Consider the following 23,630-nt stretch of genomic DNA (forward strand, 5'->3'; position numbering starts at 1 on the left):
AGGTCATTCCGACCTCTGTAGCTCGAGATGTTCGCGTTTAAGCGACGGTGGTTCCGGCTGTACAGTACCAGCGAGTAAATTAGCTTGTTTTCTTCTAATTCCGAATTTGATTATGAAATTACTTAAGAGGGCTTAAGTTTTTAATTAGATTCAGGTATGATTAAGTGCTTAAGTTATTGGGTCAAGGGTTTGGCTTGGAGCGGGCTCAAGAGAAAAGAAAAGAAACCCAAGCCCATGAAGAGGGGGAGCCCGCGGTTGTATTAGGGTCTTGAAGGGGGGAAAAGTTTCTTTTCCATTCATTTCTGAAATAGAAACCCTTGCACTCCTTACGTAAAGAAAACAGAAGAGAAAAGAGTGAGAGAACCACCCCTTGCACCCTTAGCCGCCGCCGACCAAGCCACCACCGCCACCTTGTGCGCGCGAGAGAGAGAGGGAGACCTGCGAGAGAGAGAGCTCGAGTAGGAGGGAAGAGAGGGACGTGGACAGCAAGAAACTGAGCTCAGAACCTGCATCTTTTCTCTTTTTCAGACCAAGAACCCAAGGTAAGGGCTGGTCCTAGGAGTTGGGTAGCATGTCTAGGCCCTATTGCCATGCTTTGACATGATTTTATGTATGAACTTGATTGATGTGCTTGAGGTTTTGAATATGCGATGTGTGCTGGACTTTTTCCATGTGATATTGGGTTACACTGTGAACATGTTACTATATTTGATGCTGGTAGATGACTTAGAACCCTTAGAATAGAATGGCTAAAACGAAATTGATGGCAAATGCATTCTCTGTCAGATTTCTGTGCTGGACAGTAAACTTCAGGTCCTATTTTCACTTGTTTCTGGTCGCCAAATAAAGAAATAATTAACATACAAATTGTAGATCTTCGAAAGAGCTTTCCAGGCATATAAAGATCATAAATTTTGGTCTAGTATTGTGTGTTGTAGGTCGTTTTGGGTAACTGTCATACCTGCTTTTTTCCCTGTGTCGGACAGAAACTTTAAGGAGTAATATCACCTAATTCTTGGGCTCAAATGAAAATGATTTTAACTAGAGAGTTGTAGATCTTTAAAATAGCTTTGCAGAAAGATATTATACATAATTTTTTGTTGGAGGACGCATTCTGTAGACCAGTTTCAATGAACGTTGTTTCTGTTGTCCAAAAAGCTAAGTTGCGAAAATGTGTTGTTTTCCATGCATAAGCCTTATGTTACCTTATTTGATAATTTATGCCATGATGTGCCATGCGTAAGTGTAAGTTTATGCTATGCCTTACGTGAATTGTGATATTATTGGAAATTGTTCAAAGGGTCGCACATCTAGCTGTAATTCCCGATGTGTCTGTGATCGTTTAATTGTTATATTTATGCGATGTTGATGTAAGACTCTAGGTTGACTTTAGAGACTTAAACAAAGAGAAACGTGTAATTAACTCGCTTGCAAGTAAATGTGAATAATATGGGCATAGGTCTAGTGTAGACTATAGTCCATGAGAACGATGGGCTTGCACGCGAGGGAGAATTGTGGATTGACTCTTGGTCTCCACGTGAAAAGGTTGACTGCGGTCACCTAGAGATTTTGTGGATCATTGCGGCTCCACGTGTTTGGTTGACTGCGGTCACCATGAGATTTTTGTGAAGTATTGCAGCTTCACGTGATTGTACATCCGCGGATGTAAGTGATTGGCCAAGGCAGGATTGGTGGGTTGTGTGATGTGAGATTCCGTTAGTAACTGACTCTTTCCCATAAAAGACATATAATGTACTTATATTATGTTGTTGTTGATTTTTTCATTATCATTCTTTTTGTTGGACCTGACCCTGCTTGTTTGCTATGTGTTTATTTGGGGGGGGGGGTAGATGGTCGTGAAGATAATGGCGACGACTCATTCTTGGGAGTTGATGCTACGTGACGAGCCACTACCGGATGACGACTACTTTTCTGATGAAGAGGAAGAAGATAAAGAGGAAGGGCCAAGGATATTGTTGGGTTGTGAGACATCCATTTTTCTTTTGGGTTGAGAGTACCGAGTTTTGGAAGTATTGAACCATTACTTTATTTTAGTTGAGATAGTTTAACTTGATGTAATTTACCTTGAAGTTTTCTTCCGGATATTTATTTCATACTCTTTTCAATGACTAATAAAGTTTGAGGTTTACGTTGATGATTATTTCCGCAAATTTGAAATGGTTAAGTTTCGAGAATTTTGTAAAATTGAACTTTTATCATTAATTCAAGATTAATAAGTGAATCGACGAAAACTCTTTACGAAAATTGGTTAATTAGTTACTGTGTAACACTCGAGAAATCGGGGCGTTACATTGTGGTATCAGAGCTCCGGTTGAGAAACCAGAGCACTAAGGGTTTTGGGCTTACGAGTTTCCGAACTCGTGGTGTTTTGTTTTGATAAATGTGTTTTCAAAACTTCGCGGTGAGATTGGGTAGACTTGTTTGCTAAGATGTTTGCTTGGCTGTGAGAATGTCTGCGATTAGTATCATTGCCGTGATACTTGAGATTAAGTGTTTGACTCTTTGTCAAGATATTTTGAGGAAGTTGATTTTGGATGAGGGTCATAAGAGTAGATTGAGTGTTCATCCGGGAATGACGAAGATGTATCAAGACTTAAAACTTCATTTTTGGTGGCCTGGGATGAAGAAACTAGTAGTCGAGTATGTATCAACGTGTTTTACGTGTCAAAAGGCGAAGGTAGAAGCTAAGGATGAATCTTAGTGGAATGACATATGAAATCCAGAGATGAGATGTCAAGGGTACATAATTTTTGAGGTTGAAGTATTAGAAATGGAATCTTTTGGATAAGACCTCAATTTATGTGGCTACTGGATGATAGGGACTCATTGACCTTTCCAGTGATTTTTTTCTAAATTTCCATCTTCGACATATTAAGCTTAATCGACTTAATATTGAAGGGTGATGATCTTCAGAATTATAGCTAGTGATGGACCATGATAGAAAGGTTGATAGGAATTGATAGATGTTGGTCAAATCTGAGAGATGAGTTTGTTAGGTGTTTGATCCCTTTGTGAAGAAGTCGTAGTGCAAAGAAATGAATATTCATCTAAAAAGTGTTGAAGAGTTAGAGGACATTATTGGTGCGAACTCGGTGAAGGTTTAGATTTTAAGTCCATAAATTCTTGTCCTAATTGTGTAGGACTTAAAGTTTGTTAGAATTGGATTGAGAGAGTAAGAAGTTGATTGGTGTCATAGTGATCAAGCTAGCGAAAGAAACTTTTAGCATAAGTTGAATACATGAGAGTTTTGATATGGATTTCAGAGAAATGTGCTAGGATTACTAAGTGAGATTGACTAAGCTGGATTAAAACCTTAGGGGTTAAGATTGTCCATGAGAGTTGAGAGACAGGTATGAATAAGAGATTTAATGGTTTTAGTTGTGACGATAGCAGTTGAACCTTTGAAGATTAAAATCTAGGGAGCGAAAGTTGGGATAAGTCCCTAGAGGCACATTATATAGTTTGATCTTGAAGGGAATGAATTATGAGTTATGCAGAGATTTCAGACTTAAAATTCGCTATAATTTGACTTGTGGATAAGTGAAAAATTGATTTAAGGTCTGAATGAGGATAGTTCTGAAACAAGAGATGACGTATGGATTGTTAGGTATTGAGATGATGATTAGCTTATAAACGGTTGATCAATTGGACTTGGATTTGGCGCCTAGTGCCCTAGTACGAGCGTGATAACTAGGTCTATCTGTAGATGATTGCTAGATATCTAAGGGTTGTTGTTGCCTTGTATGTCACCCTTGAGGTGAACTTGCATGACGTCTCCCAGGTGTTGGGATGCGTGCTGACACTACTTGTAAGATCGAAGAAAAGTGAGGGATTGAAAGGATGTTTTAATTAAGGGTTGTCGCTTACCCAAGGATTGAGATTGGAAGGGACGCTCCAAGTGGGACACGCCTGACCACATCGGGACTTTGTGTCTATTTTGGTAAAATAAATAATAATTGGTATTATCTCATTTTGTGAATGGTTTGTGATTTATGTGTGTGATATGATTTGGTGTGCTGAATGCTCATCATTGAGTCATAGAGGCGGGGAAGAACACTGACCGAGTCAATGTCTTCCTTACGTTTTTGTGGTGTTTTGTGTGACTGTGTTACACTCTCGATTTTGTTTTTCCTTACTTAGCAAAGATGGTGGATGGAACCATCGGCTAAGAAAGGATGGCAGATGGAGCCAGTGAACAGAGTGCGTCGATCAAGATGGTGGATGGAACCATCAAGGTCGATGAGATGGCGGATGGAGCCAGTGAACGGAGTGCGTCGATTGAGATGGTGGATGGAACCATCAAGGTCGATGAGATGGTGGATGAAACCATCGGTGAAGCAGGAATGGTGGATGGAACCATTGGTCAGACCGAGATGGTGGATGGAACCATCAGGAAAGACGGGATTGGTGGATGGAACCAACGATCGTATATGGTGGATGGAACCATAGATTGAACAAACCAGATGGTGGATGGAACCGTCGAATGGACTAGGTGGTGGATGGAACTACTGAACGAGTGAATTGGTGGATGGAACCTTTGAGCTCGGTGTCCGAAAAGTTTGTTTTCCCGTGTCTGAGCTGTTGATGTTGCATCCGGATCACCTGGGCGGGACGCCGACCAACGTGTATCGGCATGAGCATAACACCTGTTTGACTTAAACTTTTGTTGTTTTGTGTGGCTGTAGTGAGGCAGTTTGGGTCGTGTTCTAACGGGAGAGTTCCGTGAGGTTCTACGACGGGTGTCTAGGTTATAGACAGTGAAATGAGAGTGACTTGAATATCCTTACCAAATATTTTTCCTGATTGCAATCTTTTGGATATTGAGCCTGATCAACTTGATATTGGAAAATTGTGATCGGAATGATAGTTGGTGTTGGACTATGAAAGGAACGTTAAGGAGAGACGGATTCCCTTTGTGAGAATGATGTGGAACTAGACCATTAGAGATGTCACGTGAAGACCAGAAAGATGAGACTAAGAACAATAACCTATGCCTGGGAAATTTGTAGGGAATATCAGAGTGCGCAATGGAAGCGTGGTATGTCTTCCTATAGTAGTTTCGAGGGCGAAACTATTTTAAGGGGGTGGTATTGTAAGGCCCTAAGTTCAATTTAGAACAATTTTATGAAAGTTTGAATAAAATTGGAGTTTTAGCTAATGTTTGATAACTGGCAGATTAGAACTGTCAACTTGTGCGAATTTTTAGAGGGTCTTATCAACTTCATTTGGGAAAACGTCCTTCATGAGAGTTGTAGCCCTTTAAGTTAAGAAAATTCTCGAAGTGAAATCAGGTCATTCCGACCTCTGTAGCTCGAGATGTTCGCGTTTAAGCGACGGTGGTTCCGGCTGTACAGTACCAGCGAGTAAATTCGCTTGTTTTCTTCTAATTCCGAATTTGATTATGAAATTACTTAAGAGGGCTTAAGTTTTTAATTAGATTCAGGTATGATTAAGTGCTTAAGTTATTGGGTCAAGGGTTTGGCTTGGAGCGGGCTCAAGAGAAAAGAAAAGAAACCCAAGCCCATGAAGAGGGGGAGCCCGCGGTTGTATTAGGGTCTTGAAGGGGGGAAAAGTTTCTTTTCCATTCATTTCTGAAATAGAAACCCTTGCACTCCTTACGTAAAGAAAACAGAAGAGAAAAGAGTGAGAGAACCACCCCTTGCACCCTTAGCCGCCGCCGACCAAGCCACCACCGCCACCTTGTGCGCGCGAGAGAGAGAGGGAGACCTGCGAGAGAGAGAGCTCGAGTAGGAGGGAAGAGAGGGACGTGGACAGCAAGCAACTAAGCTCTGAACCTGCATCTTTTCTCTTTTTTCAGACCAAGAACCCAAGGTAAGGGCTGGTCCTAGGAGTTGGGTAGCATGTCTAGGCCCTATTGCCATGCTTTGACATGATTTTATGTATGAACTTGATTGATGTGCTTGAGGTTTTGAATATGCGATGTGTGCTGGACTTTTTCCATGTGATATTGGGTTACACTGTGAACATGTTACTATATTTGATGCTGGTAGATGACTTAGAACCCTTAGAATAGAATGGCTAAAACGAAATTGATGGCAAATGCATTCTCTGTCAGATTTCTGTGCTGGACAGTAAACTTCAGGTCCTATTTTCACTTGTTTCTGGTCGCCAAATAAAGCAATGATTAACATACAAATTGTAGATCTTCGAAAGAGCTTTCCAGGAATATAAAGATCATAAATTTTGGTCTAGTATTGTGTGTTGTAGGTCGTTTTGGGTAACTGTCATACCTGCTTTTTTCCCTGTGTCGGACAGAAACTTTAAGGAGTAATATCACCTAATTCTGGGGCTCAAATGAAAATGATTTTAACTAGAGAGTTGTAGATATTTGAAATAGCTTTCCAAAAAGATATTATACATAATTTTTTGTTGGAGGACGCATTCTGTAGACCAGTTTCAATGAACGTTGTTTCTGCTGTCCAAAAAGCTAAGTTGCGAAAATGTGTTGTTTTCCATGCATAAGCCTTATGTTACCTTATTTGACAATTTATGCCATGATGTGCCATGCGTAAGTGTAAGTTTATGCTATGCCTTACGTGAATTGTGATATTATTGGAAATTGATCAAAGGGTCGCTCATCTAGCTGTAATTCCCGATGTGTCTGTGATCGTTTAATTGTTATATTTATGCGATGTTGATGTAAGACTCTAGGTTGACTTTAGAGACTTAAACAAAGAGAAACGTGTAATTAACTCGCTTGCAAGTAAATGTGAATAATATGGGCATAGGTCTAGTGTAGACTATAGTCCATGAGAACGATTGGATTGCACGCGAGGGAGAATTGTGGATTGACTGTTAGTCTCCACGTGAAAAGGTTGACTGCGGTCACCTAGAGATTTTGTGGATCATTGCGGCTCCACGTGTTTGGTTGACTGCGGTCACCATGAGATTTTTGTGAAGTATTGCAGCTTCACGTGATTGTACATCTGCGGATGTAAGTGATTGGCCAAGGCAGGATTGGTGGGTTGTGTGATGTGAGATTCCGTTAGTAACTGACTTTTTCCCATAAAAGACATATAATGTACTTATATTATGTTGTTGTTGATTTTTTCATTATCATTCTTTTTGTTGGACCTGACCCTGCTTGTTTGCTATGTGTTTATTTGGGGGGGTAGATGGTCGTGAAGATAATGGCGACGACTCATTCTTGGGAGTTGATGCTACGTGACGAGCCACTACCGGATGACGACTACTTTTCTGATGAAGAGGAAGAAGATAAAGAGGAAGGGCCAAGGATATGGTTTGGTTGTGAGACATCCATTTTTCTTTTGGGTTGAGAGTACCAAGTTTTGGAAGTATTGAACCATTACTTTATTTTAGTTGAGATAGTTTAACTTGATGTAATTTACCTTGAAGTTTTCTTCCGGATATTTATTTCATACTCTCTTCAATGACTAATAAAGTTTGAGGTTTACGTTGATGATTATTTCCGCAAGTTTGAAATGGTTAAGTTTCGAGAATTTTGTAAAATTGAACTTTTATCATTAATTCAAGATTAATAAGTGAATCGACGAAAACTCTTTACAAAAATTGGTTAATTAGTTACTGTGTAACACTCGAGAAATCGGGGCGTTACAAAGTCCGCCTAAGTTTGAAGGAGGGTATAACCCGGACGGAGCCTATGAATGGGTGCGAGAACTGGAAAGGATTTCCGAAACCCTGGTATGTGTTGAACCTAGATGGCTGCCATGGCGCGAGCACTTCAAGCTTTCGCTAGCTATTTACTTTCAAGTGAAGCAAGGACATGGTGGACGAGTGTGAGGGGAAGAATTACCCCGGAGGAAGGAGAGTTGACTTGGGAAATCTTCAAGAATTCTTTTCTTGAGAAGTATTTTCCGGTGGATGCCAAAGGTAGGAAGGAGATGGAATTTTTGGAATTGAAGCAAGAAGCGATGTCAGTAGGTGAGTATGCCGCAAAGTTTGAAGAGTTGTGCCGATTCAATCCGCACTACAACGCGGCTAGTGATGAAACATCAAAGTGTGTCAAGTTTGAATATGGATTAGGGCCTGACATTAGGACGGCCGTAAGGCATACCAAATTCGAAATTTTGCTACTTTAGTGGAAAAGTGCAGGATTTTCGAAGAAAATGAGAAGACACGAAAGGAGTACTTGAAAGGACTGGGTGTGAATAAGGCACCAAGGAAGAAAGAGGAGAAGAGGAAACCTTATTTCCGACCACAGGATCAGGGAAGGAATCAATTCGGAAGGACTTGGAACCCAACGAGAGGATCTGGATTCCAAGGGAGACCTGGAGGATTCAATAATACCCCGTTCTGCGCGAGATGTGGCAGTAATGGACACCGTGCGCAAGAATGCAGAGTGGTATTGGGAAGACAATCGGGATTACAAACTGGAGGAAGCGGAAACCCGAATCCCACCACCACAGTTGGAGAAGGGAGCAATAGGAATGCAAACGTGACACCCAGAGACAATAGGAGGGTTGGACGCTCAGCGATCAAAGGGAAGGTGTTCGCAATGACGGTGGAGGAAGCGTCTGAATCACCGGAGCTCATTGAAGGTATGTGTTATGTTAATGGTTTTCCTTTAAAAGTTTTATATGATTCAGGTGCAACGCATTCGTTTATATCACACGAGAGGGTCAAACAATTAGGATTTCCTGTGACAAGTTTGGCATGGGACTCCGAAATTAGTACCCCAACTAAGAATACTAGTAGAACCTCTAAGGTATGTGAGGGATGTTGCCTAGTTACTCTAGGGAGGACTTTGGAACAAGACCTAGTATGCTTACCCTTGGTAGGATTAGACGTGATTCTAGGGATGGATTGGCCATCGGCCAATGACGCAACACTGAACTGTAGGCATAAAACAGTTACCTTTGGAGATGAGGGACATCTTAAATGACTCAAACATACCAGTGAGGATAATTCGAAACGTGAAGTAGAGGTACTTTTAGGATCGCTAGGAGTAGGAAACGAAGGTCCAAACATGGAAAGGACGCCCGTAGTCAGGGAATTTCCTGACGTATTTCCGAAAGAAGTCACCGAACTGCCACCGGAGAGGGAGATAGAATTCTCTATCGACCTGATTCCCGGAACAGGACCGATCTCTATCACTCCATACCGAATGTCGCCGTTGGAACTAATGAAGTTAAAGAAGCAAGTAGTGGAGCTATTGGAGAAGCAATTCATTCGACCAAGCGTACCTCCTTGGGGAGCACCCGCTTTGTTGGTCAAAAAGAAAGATGGTAGCATGAGGCTATGCGTCGACTATCGACAGTTGAACAAGATAACCATCAAGAACAATTACCCGCTACCATGGATCGACGATCTGATGGATCAACTAAAGGGAGCCGAAGTATTTTCCAAGATCGACTTGCGGTCTGGATACCACCAAATCCGAGTAAAGAAGGAGGGCGTGGCAAAAATTGCTTTTCGGACGCGATATGGGCATAACGAGTTTCTAGTCATTCCATTTGGAGTGACTAATGCACCCGCGATTTTCATGGATTACATGAATAGGATCTTCAACCCATACCTAGACAAGTTTGTAGTGGTCTTCATCGACGATATCTTGATCTACTCGAAGAGCAGAGAAGAACACGAGGAGCATCTCCGAATAGTGCTAGGGATCTTGCGAGAGGGAAAGCTATACGCCAAGTTGTCTAAGTGCGAGTTTTGGCTGAAGTCAGTACAATTCCTAGGACATGTAGTGAGTGCGGTAGATCCGGCAAGGGTAGAAGCTGTGAACTCATGGGAAGCACCAAAGACGGTCACAGAAATCTGAAGTTTCCTCGGATTAGCTGGAAACTACAGAAGATTCATCGAAGGATTTTCCAAGATTGCCACACCCTTGACTAGGCTTACAAGAAAGGATCAACCCTACCAGTGGACACCTGAATGCGAGGAGAGCTTTAGAGAGCTTAAGAAGAGGTTGACTACGTCACCAATTATGGTCTTACCCGATCCCAAGAAGGACTTCGAAGTGTACTGCGATGCATCGAAGATGGGGTTAGGATGCGTGTTGATGCAAGAGCGCGAAGTAGTGGCTTATGCTTCTAGGTAGTTGAGGCCGCACAAAGCAAATTACCCTACGCACGACCTAGAATTAGCAGCCGTCGTGTTTGCTCTGAAGATATGGAGACACCACTTATACAGAGTGAATTTCACCGTATTTAGTGACCACAAAAGTCTGAAGTATCTATTCGACCATAAAGAACTAAACATGAGACAAAGAAGATGGGTCGAGTTCCTGAAGGATTACGATTTCAAGCTGCAATACCACCCAAGAAAGGCAAATGTCGTAGCGGACGCTCTTAGTGGGAAAATCTTGCATATCTCCGCACTAATGATCGAGGAAATTAAGCTACTTGAAGCATTCACGAATTTAAGCTTAGAAGTGGAGCTAAAGCCTAGACAAATAAAATTTGGGATGGTCGTAGTAACTAGTGATTTCCTGGAAGATATAAAACGTTGTCAGGAGGACGATCTGGAATTTCAAGAGCAGATGCGGAAGAATGAAGGGGAAAAGAAGGGCGAATTCAGGAAAGGAAGAGACGGGCTGTGGAGATTCAGAGAACGGATATACATCCCTGCAGACAAGGAATTGAGGGAAAGAATTTTGGAGGAAGCACACAGAAGCGCTTTGAGTATACATCTAGGATTTACTGAGATGTATCAAGACCTAAAGGAAAGGTTTTGGTGGTCAGGAATGAAGAAAGACATCCTGAGGAAGGTGATGACTTGCATGGTGTATCAGAAGGCGAAGGTGGAACACCAGAAACCTTCTAGAGAGATGAAACCCTTAGAGATTTCCTAATGGAAGTGGGAAGGTATCTCAATGGACTTTGTGTCAGGATTACCTAAGACGCAAGCTAAGAATGACGCGGTCTGGGTAATTGTGGGCCGACTTACAAAGTGTGCGCATTTCATCGCGGTTAACATGACATATTCACTGGAAAAGTTGGCCAGGATCTATATCAAAGAAGTTGTGAGACTGCATGGAATACCAACAAGCATAGTGTCGGACCGAGATCCACGATTTACTTCACGATTTTGGAAGAGTCTACACAAGGCCTTGGGAACGAATTTAAGATTTAGCTCGGCTTATCACCCACAAACCGATGGACAAACTGAAAGGACGATCCAAACACTAGAGGACATGTTAAGAGCTTGCATTTTAGAAGAGCGAGGAAACTGGGAAGACTACCTACCATTGGTAGAATTTTCCTACAATAACAGTTTCCCCTCAAGTTTAGGAATGGCACCTTTCGAGGCGCTATACGGAAGGAAGTGCAAGACGCCACTATGTTGGTTTGACGAAGGAGACAAGATAGTCTTAGGACCCGAAGAGGTACAAGAGATGTCCGAAAAAGTGAAGAGGATTAGGGAGAAGCTAAGGATAGCACATGACCGACAAAAGGCTTATTATGACCGCAGAAGGAAGCCTTTAGAATTTGAGCAAGGAGACCATGTTTTCCTTTGGATTAGTCCGGTCACAGGGATAGGAAGATCTATAAGGTCAAGGAAACTCACCCCCTAAATTCTTAGGACCTTATCAAATCCTTAGGAGAGTGGGGGCATCAACTTATCAGATAGCCCTGCCACTCTCGTTGTCAAACTTGCACGAAGTCTTTCATGTGTCCCAGATGAAAAGATACATACCTGACCCCTCTCACGTGATGAAACCTGAACATATACAACTGAGAGAAAACCTAACATACACAGCAAAACCTAAACAGATATTAGATAGGAGGATGAAGAAACTTAGGAAGAAAGAAATCCAATTAGTGAAGGTAGCTTAGGGAGAGGGGGAAGACCCGGAAGCTACGTGGGAATTGGATGAGGATATGCGGAAGACAGACCCTTATCTATTTGAAGGAATAAGTGATGAATTTCGGGGACGAAATTCTAAAAAAGGAGGGGAGAATGTAACATCCCACACTCTAACCAAACAAGTGATGACCGTTAGACGACGAATTAACCCTAGAACTAGGAATGGACTAGGATTAGAACTCTAACAAAGCCTGAGGTAGTATGAATGATTATATATAGTGTATGTGTGTGCTTGTGTGTATATATACATATGCTTTTTTATGCACGATTTACGATGCGACGATAAAACGTCGGTGTGACAATTAGATCGAACCGACAATTAAAGTACCAAAGACATGGTCGTCATGACTCCCATTTGATTAAATGACTCGAGTAGATGAGGATAAGAAGCTAATCTGATCGAATCTCTTGACGATAGAAATACACCGTCTCAGATCGATCGATAGTCGGATCAACGAGCCAAACCCTAGTATACAATATGTGTTAGTATTAGGCATTCAGAGGGGAAACACACTACTAGAAAACCCTTAGAAATAAGAAATGATGAAGCATAGTAGCCAATTTGTCCTGACTTGAAGACAGAATAAAATAATTGACCAACCGGTGCCCTTGGCTACTATTCATTCGTGATGACACACTACTATTCATCAATCAACTTTAAATCGACCCGGCAATAGAAGTACCAAAGACATTGTCATAATAACCCCAAAAGGAGGATGAACTCGAGATAGAGGTAGGATAGGGCTAAATAGATGATCTGGTCCCATCTCTTGGCAATGATAGATGCATTGTCTCAGAGTGATCGAAACCCGAATCAAGCTAAAAGAGTGATACCTTAATCCCTCAAAAGAGATGATATTGAACCTTGAGAGGGGAAATACACTCTAACACAGCACTAACAGACCTGAACCAGTATAATATTGCATAAGTTTTGTCCCGACATGGAAAAAAGTAAAGAATTCGACCAATCGGAGTCCTAGGATTTGTGTGCAAATGACCTAGGCATGCAATCAGCCATTACACCATGCCAACCTCACCTCTGATTGCTTCTGAACCTTCCCAAGCTTTCCCTACGAAACCCCAAGCCCTAGAATAATCCCCATGCATGAAAAGCCATTGGTGGTGCAACTTGAATTAGGGTTAAGCTTGATTTAGCAAATTAATCACCCTACAGCCTATTTAAAGCTTACCACTCGACTCCACACGACTCTAGCAACCCACAGAGTGCCCTAGAACCTTCAAAGAGTGCCCAGAGAGCCCAGAAAGAGAGAGAGGCTGAGAGGAAGTTCTTGAACTTCACCTCTTCGAATCTCTCAAACCAGAGAGAGTTAGGTCCCCATTCTTGTTCCATTGAGTTCCTGGAAAGGAGAGGGAGAGAATCGAGTAGTCTTGGTCAAGCTTTGGTCGAGAAACAAGAGATTCACTATCTCCGGCGAAGCTCCGGCGAGACCCAAATCTGCAGCTCGCCATTTCTCTCATCTCCGAGCACTTCAGCGACACCCACGATCAGCCTTCAACTCCCCAAAGCCTGTAGATCATGAACCTGAGCCCGGAATAGCACAGCGGTGACACTTTGAGACCCTCAGATCATCTTCTCCGGCGAGCATCATCGTTTCCGGTGAAGGGAGCAATCTCAGACCTACACTACTAGAAAAAAGACTTTTCACATCAGGTTTTTCACATCGGTTAATCAATTACCTGATGTAAAAGATGACGCGGTGGCAATATTGAAATTATGGTGAACTTTTATGATAGTTTTCACATCAGTTAGGAATATGTCTGATGTGAAAAGTAATTAGGAAACACTTTTTACAACGGTTGTTAGAATAAGCGATGTGAAAGCTAAATGCGGTGGCATTTTTGAAATTTTAATGAAGTACTTTTTACATCGGTTATAATATAAGCGATGTAAAAAGCACATCTTTTCTTTAGTTTTCACATCGGTTATATTATAACCGATGTGAAAAGTCTCGGTTTTTGAGTTTTCACATCGGTTTTGTTATAACCGTTGTGAAAGATCACTCTTTTTTTAATTTTTACACAGGATACAAAGATCAGTATTCGTTCAAAGTGCTTTCTTCCTCTTTCACCGTTGAAAACCTAAGTCGCCTACGCTCTTGCTCCTCTTTCGCCGTTGCTCGCCGTCGGTCGCCGTCGCTTGCCGTCGCTCGCCGTCGCTTGTCGTCGCTCGTGCGTTGTGCAGGTCCTGTTTCGCCGTTGTTCGCCGTCGCTAGCTCACCGTTCACCTCACTCTCATTCTCTCTCAGTCTCGCCGTTGTTCCGCAGTCGCTCGTCGTCGCTCGTGCAGCTCTGTGGTCCTCTTTGATTCCTTGCGTTAAGGTGCGTTGCTTTCTTGTTCTTTGTTTCATGGATTGGAGCATATTGTTTGATATGGGTTTTGAAGTTTGCAGTGTTCATAACATACTGTTGGTTTTTTCTTCAATCTATGAATGAATGAATCTAACTGGTTACAAATCCTTTGAAAGCTTGATTGGTTGAGTGCTTGTTGTTGAAACTTGATTTGATGTGGATTGGGATTATTAGCGTCGTTTAGGTTTTGGTTGATTGAGAGAGTTTAATGTTGGACCTTAGCTGAAAAGGAAAAATTTCAAGCAACCGGGTTAGCCATGAAATTGATGATTTCACTGATACTGGTCTGACTTGGTTACTGATTATGGTTGCTACAAATTTTTCGTCCTTGGCGAAGGTTTGCTATTTCTTGTTGCAAATCAAATGAACAGATTGAATGGAACTTTATATTGTCCTCACCTGAGGCTTTTGATTTGAGGCTATAGATCAGTAAAACTCTTGTTTCCATTTTTCTAAGGGAACCTGTTTTGCATTATTTTTCCATGCAATTAAAAGTTGCAAAGCCTGTTGCAGTTCGTGGAGGGCTGCTTCAAATTGTATTTTAGTCATGTTCCTTTGTGGCATAAGGAGCTAAATTATTGGCCTCTTTAATTCAAAACATTATTTGCCTCTTAATTCAAAACATTATTTGCACCAGCAGTGGTATGTTTTCACACCATTTCCTGAAACTTACTATGTGTATTGTTACTGCTGGTGCTTAACAGATTCCAAGCATGATTCATTAACTACTTTGAGTGTTTGCCATGTGATGCAGTTTTTAGTGGAGCTGAATAGTAATAATGCACTTCATGTTCAAGTGACTATTGGGACCCTTATTTTTCAGGTAGCTTCTTGAGTTTTAGATGTTAAACACTTAAACTCACTAACTTTTCATAAAGAAACACTAACACTTGACTTAACTTGTTCATAATTCTTTCTTCTACACTTTTTATATTAGAATTGTATCTCTTGCTTTTTTGCTCAAGGGAGAAACTTGGGTTGTCTAGAACTTTCTTGTTCACACCTTGCAACTCCAGGTAAATGTACTTTGTTGCTTGACTATATTGAACACCTAGTTATATTTTACAAGCATTATAGGCCTCATTGCTAGATTTTGTGCTCTCTCTGCAATACAAAATCATGTTAGTTGCGCACTGCAATTAGCTGGGAGGATATTTTCGTGTAACCTAATTGTGGCATCAGATGAACACTCCTAATAATATGTGTTAAGCAGTTATTGCCAAACAAAAATTACTACCAAGTAAAGAAGTTAGTATTTACGATAGAACACCGCAAGAAACAACAATTTTGTTGTCCAAACCTACGCAAAGCGTTGATTTGATATTTTATTTCACTTAAAGATAGTGTCAGCTCACTGAACAATATCACACTATGGATAGAAGAAATAAGGAAGAGATTATGCTTAGTTTGGTAGGACATATTTTGTGCAGAGAGAATCATGAAAGATAGGTAGGCCAAGGAACCTTGTATGGTTTGCATTGGGAGGATCTTAATCCTATATTCTCCTTATCACTAAAGATTGAGTCACAAAAGTTATATAATAATGGAAACTGCAATTGGAAAATGAAATAATATTATGAAAACGCAGAACCAGTCCTGATATTTTACGTCTTCCACACGTTCGTTTCATTGTCTCCCATGGATGCGTTCAATTGTTAATTTGAGACTAGTGGAGGTTCATTTATGTAAACTTTTTTCTCGTTGGGTTGGGCGTGTGTAGTCCTTTAGAGCATACACATTTTCTTTTCAAGTAGAATACAAATCTAGTCTATTGAAAAAGCACTGCTGACATAATGGATGAGCTATTTTCTTTGACAATTCTGACTTGGTCTGACTTTGTTTTTTTCTTACCTTTCTTTTGATACTTTGCAGAAGCTTGGCACCTGTTGTGGAAAGGTACTTAGCTTGAGTTGAAAAAACAGTAGCAGCTGAGTTGAAAGGTACTTTGCAGAAGCTTACCTATCTAATATTCCATGATATATTGTATTCTGTTAGAGTATGCAATATACTTAGTCATTACAAGCTGATAATTTATGATGTGAATAGACTCTTAGTGGGTTAGTTTCTGTACCCAGGCTCTAACTGGTTACAAATCCTTTGAAAGCTTGATTGGTTGAGTGCTTGTTGTTGAAACTTGATTTGATGTGGATTGGGATTATTAGCGTCGTTTAGGTTTTGGTTGATTGAGAGAGTTTAATGTTGGACCTTAGCTGAATAATAGTTTAGAAATGAATTGATTAACATAAACCAGTACTAATTTCAATCAGCTGAAGTCAATAGAACAGTCGCTGTCTGGCATATAAAATTTACTCAAGTTTGACTATTATATAGATTGACATAAGAATTAAGATTAACATATACCTAGTGAGAGTAAGATTTTAACCTTTTTCATGAATCAGGTTGCCAAATTAAAATGTACTCAACTAATCATTGTAAGGCTAAATTTCTGAAAAAATGACTAGCAGGGATCACAACAGTCATTAAGGAGGAAGTTTATTGAGTTGACTGAGGAGTAGCCAAATTCATCATTCCAGAGAATTCAGAATACAGTAAAACTCACAACTTTGAAGTTTTCAGAACCAAACATGTGGATATTGTTGTACATTTCATCAGGGAAGATGTAAATTCTGGTTTTCTCAAGTTGATTCATGTTCCTTCCATCCATCAGTTGGCTAATTGCCTTACTAAACCCCTAAAAGTGCTTCACCTTCCAAGCCTCACATGTTCAAGTTGGGAATTTTTTATATCTATCTTCCAATTTGAGGGGGACTATTACAACTAACTAATATAGATCAATTTAGTCACATGGTTAATTGTAAACCAGTTGCTAACTGATTAGTTTTTAGTTAGCTTCACTAACTTAGTTATTGGTTAGACTTAGATAGAAGTTAGTTAGATCTTCATTTCTGTTTGGCAGTGTATATATGTACCTTACTCTGATTCCAGAGATCATTGAATTAGAACCATTCATCAATTTTAACCTGATAACTTGTACTTTTAGGAGTCTTGGTTAACAAGAATGCAAGTGATTGAATGATTCATCATTGAATTGAATCATTCAATCACTTGCATTCTTGTTAACCAAGACTCCTAATAGTACAAGTTATCAGGTTAAAATTGATGAATGGTTCTAATTCTCTTACACTACTGATGGAAGGGATTTGGTTCGGTTCTTTCTAATGGGAACGCATATCAAACAAAAACGAAGTTTGAAGAAGATCTTCCTCTGCACATTTCTCAAGTAAATATCACTTTTATGCAATGAAGAAAGATAGGCCTATGACCAAGAACATGGGAAATTTAGATGCATGCTCAAGAGTAATTCAAGGAAAATGAGAATGAGAACAGTGGAAAAGAGGAAGAAGCCATATATATGGTGATGGAGGAGAGTAATTTATATGTTGGAGCAGCTTGTGTTAGTGAAGTAGTACAACTTGTTTGGTAAAAGTTGCTGTCATCTTTTCAGGAAATCATAAATTTTAACATCTAATCTACATTGTAAATCATACTATTAACATATCTATATGAAGGCTCTTTGAATGTTTATGCTAATTATTACAACTTGTTAATTTTCAAAAGTCAATGTAAGCCAAATGAGCCTAACACACCAAACCGATATATGACTTTAGAAAATTCAAACATGCTATCTTATTGCCAATTCTTAAATAGTTCAATCCCATCTTTTATTATAAAAATTCAGATCAGAACAAAGTAAAAGATCAAATGGAATCATTCTAAGCCAAAGAGCATTTTAATTTTAGTTGGCTCTTGTGCTAACCTTTTCTTCTCATTTTCATGAATCTTGCCTCTTCATTCAAGCATCTTCTTAAAGTGATTCTTAGAAGTGATTATGATGCTTTCTTAGAAGTGATTGTGCCTAAACAGTCTGAATTAAAGTTTGGGCAACTTGTTTTTTACATTATAACATGGATTGTTGATCTCTGTATTTATTGCATATGTTTATAGGGTTCAAAGTTGCTCACCTCCGCTGCTCTCCTAATTTATGCTTATGGTGCTGGTGGCTTTCCTGCTTGGGGCATTAATTTGCTGAACTGTTGCTGTTTTGCTGAATTGTTGCTGTTTAACTATTTTGTCCTAATTTCATGAGCAGTTGCTGTTTAACTACCTTTAAAGAACTAGAATTGCTGAATTGTTCTAGTTTTTTAGGCTATTATGTTTTCTTTTTTGCTGGGACCTTGGATGTTTAACTCACTTGAGAGAGTGTGTTCTCAAGATCTCTTTTTATTTTAATAAATTTTCATTAAAAAAATATGTATATTCAGGTCAAATTCGTGTGAAAAAAAAAAAAAAAACTGGTTGAGCATTCACATCGGTTTTCAGTCTAACCGATGTGAAAAGTATACTTTTCACACCGGTTTTTTGTCTAACCGATGTGAAAAGTATACACATTTCACATCGGTTTTCAGTCTAACCGATGTGAAAAGTATACATTTCACATCGGTTGGATGACAGAACCGATGTGAAAAGTGTACATTTCACATCAGTTGGCTGACTTAGCCGATGTGAAAAGTGTACATTTCACATCAGTTGGCTGACTGAACCGATGTGAAAAGTGTACATTTAACATCAGTTGGTTGACTTAACCGATGTGAAAGGTATACTTTTCACATCGGGTTTATAACCGATGTGAAAAGGTTAGGAGATACCACATCAACATTGTTTACATCGGATAAAAACCGATGTTAAAACTCAAAAATACCCGATGTGAAAACTAGTTTTTCTAGTAGTGCTACAAGATCCTCAATTGGTAAAGGTTAAAGGTAAGGGGGGTTATACAAGACCTTGTCTTGGTACACAACTCATAAGTTAACCGTTATTACGATAGAAAGCATATTATTACTTGCTTATGTGTTATTGGATGCATGATTGGATGTTGTGCTTGAAGATTGAATGTTGGATGAATTGTTGTGCTGAATATCTATGATTGTGATTCGTGCTTGAAGTGATGCACATTAGAAAGGGATGACAGTACGCTATGGGATATAGTGGTACTTAGGATTAATGAGCCTAAATGGCATGGTATCAGGATTGTCTCTGATACATTGAAGCATCTGAGGTAGTGGGAAGAGGGAAAGGATAATCCCTGATTTAATGAGTTATTGGTACTCACGTTTGAAAAATTGACCCACCTATAATGCCTTAGGGTTACCGATAGGATAGATAGAGTAAATGAATAAATAATAATAATGGGATAGGCAAGTGAGCCCTTTTCTCTAAGCAATTAAAAGTACATAACCATTAAATGGCGGATTAGAGTTCCCGCTTGTATTTCTAAAACTACCTGATCTTATTAAAGATCTCACCTCTATAATAATTATGGTGTACTTACTCAACGTAAGGTAGCAGATGCTCGTTTCTAATTTATTAGAAACTTAATGGAAGTATAAGGGGGAGACGATTGATACTTGAAAACACACTTAAGGAGCAATAAGGAGTAGGAAAGTACTGTCACTACCACTGAGAGAGTGGGAATACAGAGACGCCAAAGGTGGTCATGTTCAGAGATGAATTGACCCGGGATTTACGCGATGGCCCCACCTCTCCATCAGCTACCGGCAGGGTCCCGGAAAGGCCGACCTGATGTGATGTAACAGGGACCGCATAATCGTGTACTTCTGTCTGTGAGCTACTAAGCGATCATTGTCCGGTAAAGAGTGGACTTTAAGGAGTGTCCATGTTCCCGAGACGACCTTCCGAAGATAACGAAGCGATAGCTTTGGGCCCTTAAATTATACTCATCACATGATAAAGAAAATAAATAAAAAGGTTGGCGATGAACTCAACATTTCCTACGAAGTAGTGAGAGAAGTCAATTCGAAGGACAAAGATATAAGGTGGACTTAACCATAGTGCATTATTACTTGTGTTTGCTAACATGTGTGTAATTAATGGTATGTTGGCTTGAGTTTTAATGCTTATCTTATCTGATGTGTATTATTGTGCAAAGTTGCGTGTGACTCACCCTTGCACTTAATTTTATAAAAAGCAGATAACAGGTGTAACAATGAGCATCCCTCCAGTCCTCGTGATCCACGCTGATATCCCGTCCCGTGTTGGCTGGCATGTCGACCCAGTCACAGGATACTGCTTTTATCAGGGACTCACAATTTTGTGGTGCAGGGATCCAGGAGCAGGGCATATCGGTTTTCCCGTGACGCTTCCTATGGTGTTCTCATTCTTTCTGCTGACCCATGCTCAGCATGTTGGTCCACAGAGTCCTGGCAGCCCACAGGTGCCATACCCACAGGTAGGTGAGCCTATGGAGACCGGAGAGCCTGTCCTAGCAGTACCAGTCACCGTGGTGAGTCCACAGGGATCTCCTGATCAGAGAGTTCCGCAGACTCACGAGTCTATGGGATCTCCTCCGCCCTGGAGGAACTTGTCTTGCTTTCGGGTCACGGCCCGCAAGCGGGTGAGATCCCCTAGATTCTCCCGAGATGCCCGAGTTTACCGTCGCAGATTCCAGAGAGGCGAGGCGTCCGGAGACAGAGAGTCAGAGTAGGATCCTATGTCAGAGCCAGTGTCAGTGCCAACAGCCGGTGGGGGAGTCAGTGAGGAGGATCTGGAGGAGGATGATCCGAGGGGATGAAGCTGTATGGTCCGAGCTTCTGATGATGATGATGATTTGTGTTTCTACTTCTGTATTTTGATTATCTGTACCAGACTATGTGCTTGAGGGCTCTGTGTCCTCCTTATGTGTTGTTTGTTTGACTGTAGACTTCTGCGGTGGATCCGTCCACAAACTATGCATGTTATTTATGTTTCGTGTGGTTTGCATCATTATTCCTTGCACTCTTAGGATAGAGGGGTCGATTACCTGGGGATGAAAAGGGAATGCTCGAGTACACTTTACTCTTGCGATCCCGACCTAATGAGATAACAGTAAGTAGAGAAAAAAAAATGTACACTAGTTTACGTCGCGTGCTCACTCCTAAGTGAAGGAGTAGGGTGAAGTTGTCACTTATGGAAGGGGGACGTGACACGGAGTTGGTATCAGAGCAGTGATTCGTCGGCCTAGGGTTAGAGCCTACTAGGGAGTCTAGAATAGGTAGTTAAGGTCATAGGAAACTATTCACCTTGTGAATTTCAGGAAAAGATGGCAGCAATGGCTAGAGCTATTGAACAACTCACTGCTTTCTTGACCAAGCAAGCGGAAAGAGCTGGGAATGGAGGTGGACACCAACCAGCGGAAGAGGATGTCTACCACGGATTGGACAAGTTTCTGAAGTGAGATCCACCAAAGTTTAAAGGGGGTTACTACCCCGACGGAGCATATGAGTGGATCCGGGAGTTAGAAAGGATTTATGAGACGTTGGTATGTGCTGACCCACGTAAGGTTGCTTTTGCTAGTTATTTGCTTTCAGGAGAAGCTAGGACATGGTGGACTGGAGTAAGAGGGAGTATTACTCCAGCAGATGGAGCGATAACCTGGGAGATTTGCAAGAATGCATTTCTTGCATTTCTGGAAAAGTACTTCCCAGCGGATGCGAAGGGAAGGAAAGAGATGGAATTCTTGGAACTAAAGCAAGGTATGATGTCAGTTGTTGAATATGCAGCTAAGTTTGAGGAGCTGTGTCGGTTCCACCCACATTATAGTGCAGCGGCTGATGAGACCTCAAAGTGTGTCAAGTTTGAATATGGACTGAGGCCAGACATCAGGACTGCTGTGGGACATGACCAGATTCGAAACTTTGCTACCCTAGTGGAGAAGTGTAGGATTTTTGAGGAGAATGAGAAGTCCAGGAAGAAGTACTTGAGGGGACAAGGTGTTAACAAGGCACCAAAGAAGAAAGAGGAAAGAAGGAAGCCATACTTTAGACCACCTGAGCAAGGAAGGAATCAGTTCGGAAATCGAACAGGGGGATTTGGATTCCATAACAGGACAAGCGGATTCAATCCTAACAATCCATTCTGCGTGAGGTGCCGAAGGAATGGACACTGCGCTCAAGAATGTAGGGTAGTGTTAGGAGAGCAGGCTAGTACTCAGGGTAGCGGAAATGATAATCGAAACCCTACCGCTACAACAGGCGAGGGAAGTAGCAGAGGTGCACCTGCACCAAAGGATAACCAGAAGTTTGGACGAGCCACGAATAAGGGGAAAGTGTTTGCGATGACGCTGGAGGAAGCAGTTGAAGCACGGAAACTTATCCAAGGTACGTGTTATGTTACCAGTTTTCCATTAAGTGTTTTATATGATTCAGGTGCAACACATTCGTTTATATCACAAGAGAGGGTCAAACAATTAGGTATACCAGTGACAAGTTTGGCATGGGACTTAGAAGTAAGTACCCCGACTAAAAACACCAGTAGAACCTCGAAGGTTTGTAGGGACTGTAGGTTAGAAACTTTAGGGAGAACCTTTAGGCAGGACTTAGTATGCTTACCCTTAGAAGGACTTGAGGTGATATTAGGGATGGACTGGCTTGCGGCCAACGATGCTACCCTAAACTGTAGAAAAAAGACAGTTACTTTTGGAACTAGTGAGGGAGACGCTAAGCGCGTAAAACGAACCGATAGGGTAGGAAAAGCGTCCGAGCGCGAATCGAACGTACTTTAAGGAACGCTAGAGACAGAGAGGGACGACATGGGTATAGACGGTGGTATGAGATTATGCGTAGACTACCGCCAACTAAATAAGGTGATGATTAAGAACAAGTACCCGTTACCTAGGATTGACGATTTGATGGATCAACTATAGGGAGCTGAGGTCTTCTCCAAAATAGACTTGCGATCTGGATACCATCAAATTCGAGTGAAGAAGGAGGACATACCGAAAACGAGTCATGCCGTTTAGAGTGACTAATGCACCTACGATATTCATGGAGTACATGAATCATATCTTTAACCCGTATCTCGACAAGTTTATTGTGGTCTTCATTGATGATATTTTGATCTACTCGAGGAGCAAGCGAGAACATAAGGAACACCTTCGATTAGTATTGGGAATACTAAGAGAACGACAGCTGTATGCCAAGCTATCCAAGTGCGAGTTTTGGTTAGAATCTGTGCAATTTTTAGGACACATGGTGAGTAAGGCAGGAATAGCAGTCAACCCGGCGAAGGTGGAGGCAGTTAACTCATGGGAAGAGCCCAAGACAGTCACGGAAGTACGAAGTTTCCTCAGATTGGCAGGATATTACCGAAGATTCATCGAAGGATTCTCCAAGATCGCGATGCCACTGACCAAATTAACGAAGAAGGATCAGCCTTATAAATGGACAACAGAGTGCGAAGATAGTTTTAAAGAACTCAAGAAAAGGCTAACTACATCACCGATTTTGGTATTGCCCGATCCCGCGAAGGAATTTGAAGTGTACTGTGACGCGTCAAAGATGGGACTAGGATGCGTACTAATGCAAGAACGGAAAGTAGTAGCATACACATTGAGAGACCCAAGTTTTTAA

At 41.1% G+C, this 23,630-nt stretch overlaps 2 protein-coding genes and 1 long non-coding RNA gene across 3 annotated transcripts; all 3 read left to right on the forward strand.

Moving 5' to 3' along the window:
* The first annotated feature begins 7,721 nt into the window (after positions 1 to 7,721).
* LOC130735804 (uncharacterized) lies at positions 7,722 to 8,945 on the forward strand. The gene is made up of 4 exons (XM_057587700.1): positions 7,722 to 8,029; positions 8,116 to 8,561; positions 8,610 to 8,728; positions 8,874 to 8,945. The coding sequence occupies exons 1-4, from the start codon at positions 7,722 to 7,724 to the stop codon at positions 8,943 to 8,945; spliced, it is 945 nt and encodes a 314-aa protein (XP_057443683.1).
* Positions 8,946 to 14,713: 5,768 nt separating this feature from the next.
* Positions 14,714 to 18,321, forward strand: LOC130731840 (uncharacterized). Its single transcript, XR_009016841.1, has 5 exons — positions 14,714 to 14,847; positions 14,960 to 15,028; positions 15,143 to 15,221; positions 16,078 to 16,145; positions 18,172 to 18,321. It is a non-coding gene; the product is annotated as an uncharacterized LOC130731840 (long non-coding RNA).
* Positions 18,322 to 23,045: 4,724 nt separating this feature from the next.
* LOC130735826 (uncharacterized mitochondrial protein AtMg00860-like) lies at positions 23,046 to 23,630 on the forward strand. The gene has a single exon (XM_057587718.1). It carries the CDS (start codon positions 23,046 to 23,048, stop codon positions 23,628 to 23,630), a length of 585 nt encoding a protein of 194 aa, XP_057443701.1.

The sequence above is a fragment of the Lotus japonicus genome, chromosome 1 (assembly GCF_012489685.1).
Source record: "Lotus japonicus ecotype B-129 chromosome 1, LjGifu_v1.2".
In the NCBI taxonomy this organism is placed as follows: Eukaryota; Viridiplantae; Streptophyta; class Magnoliopsida; order Fabales; family Fabaceae; genus Lotus; species Lotus japonicus.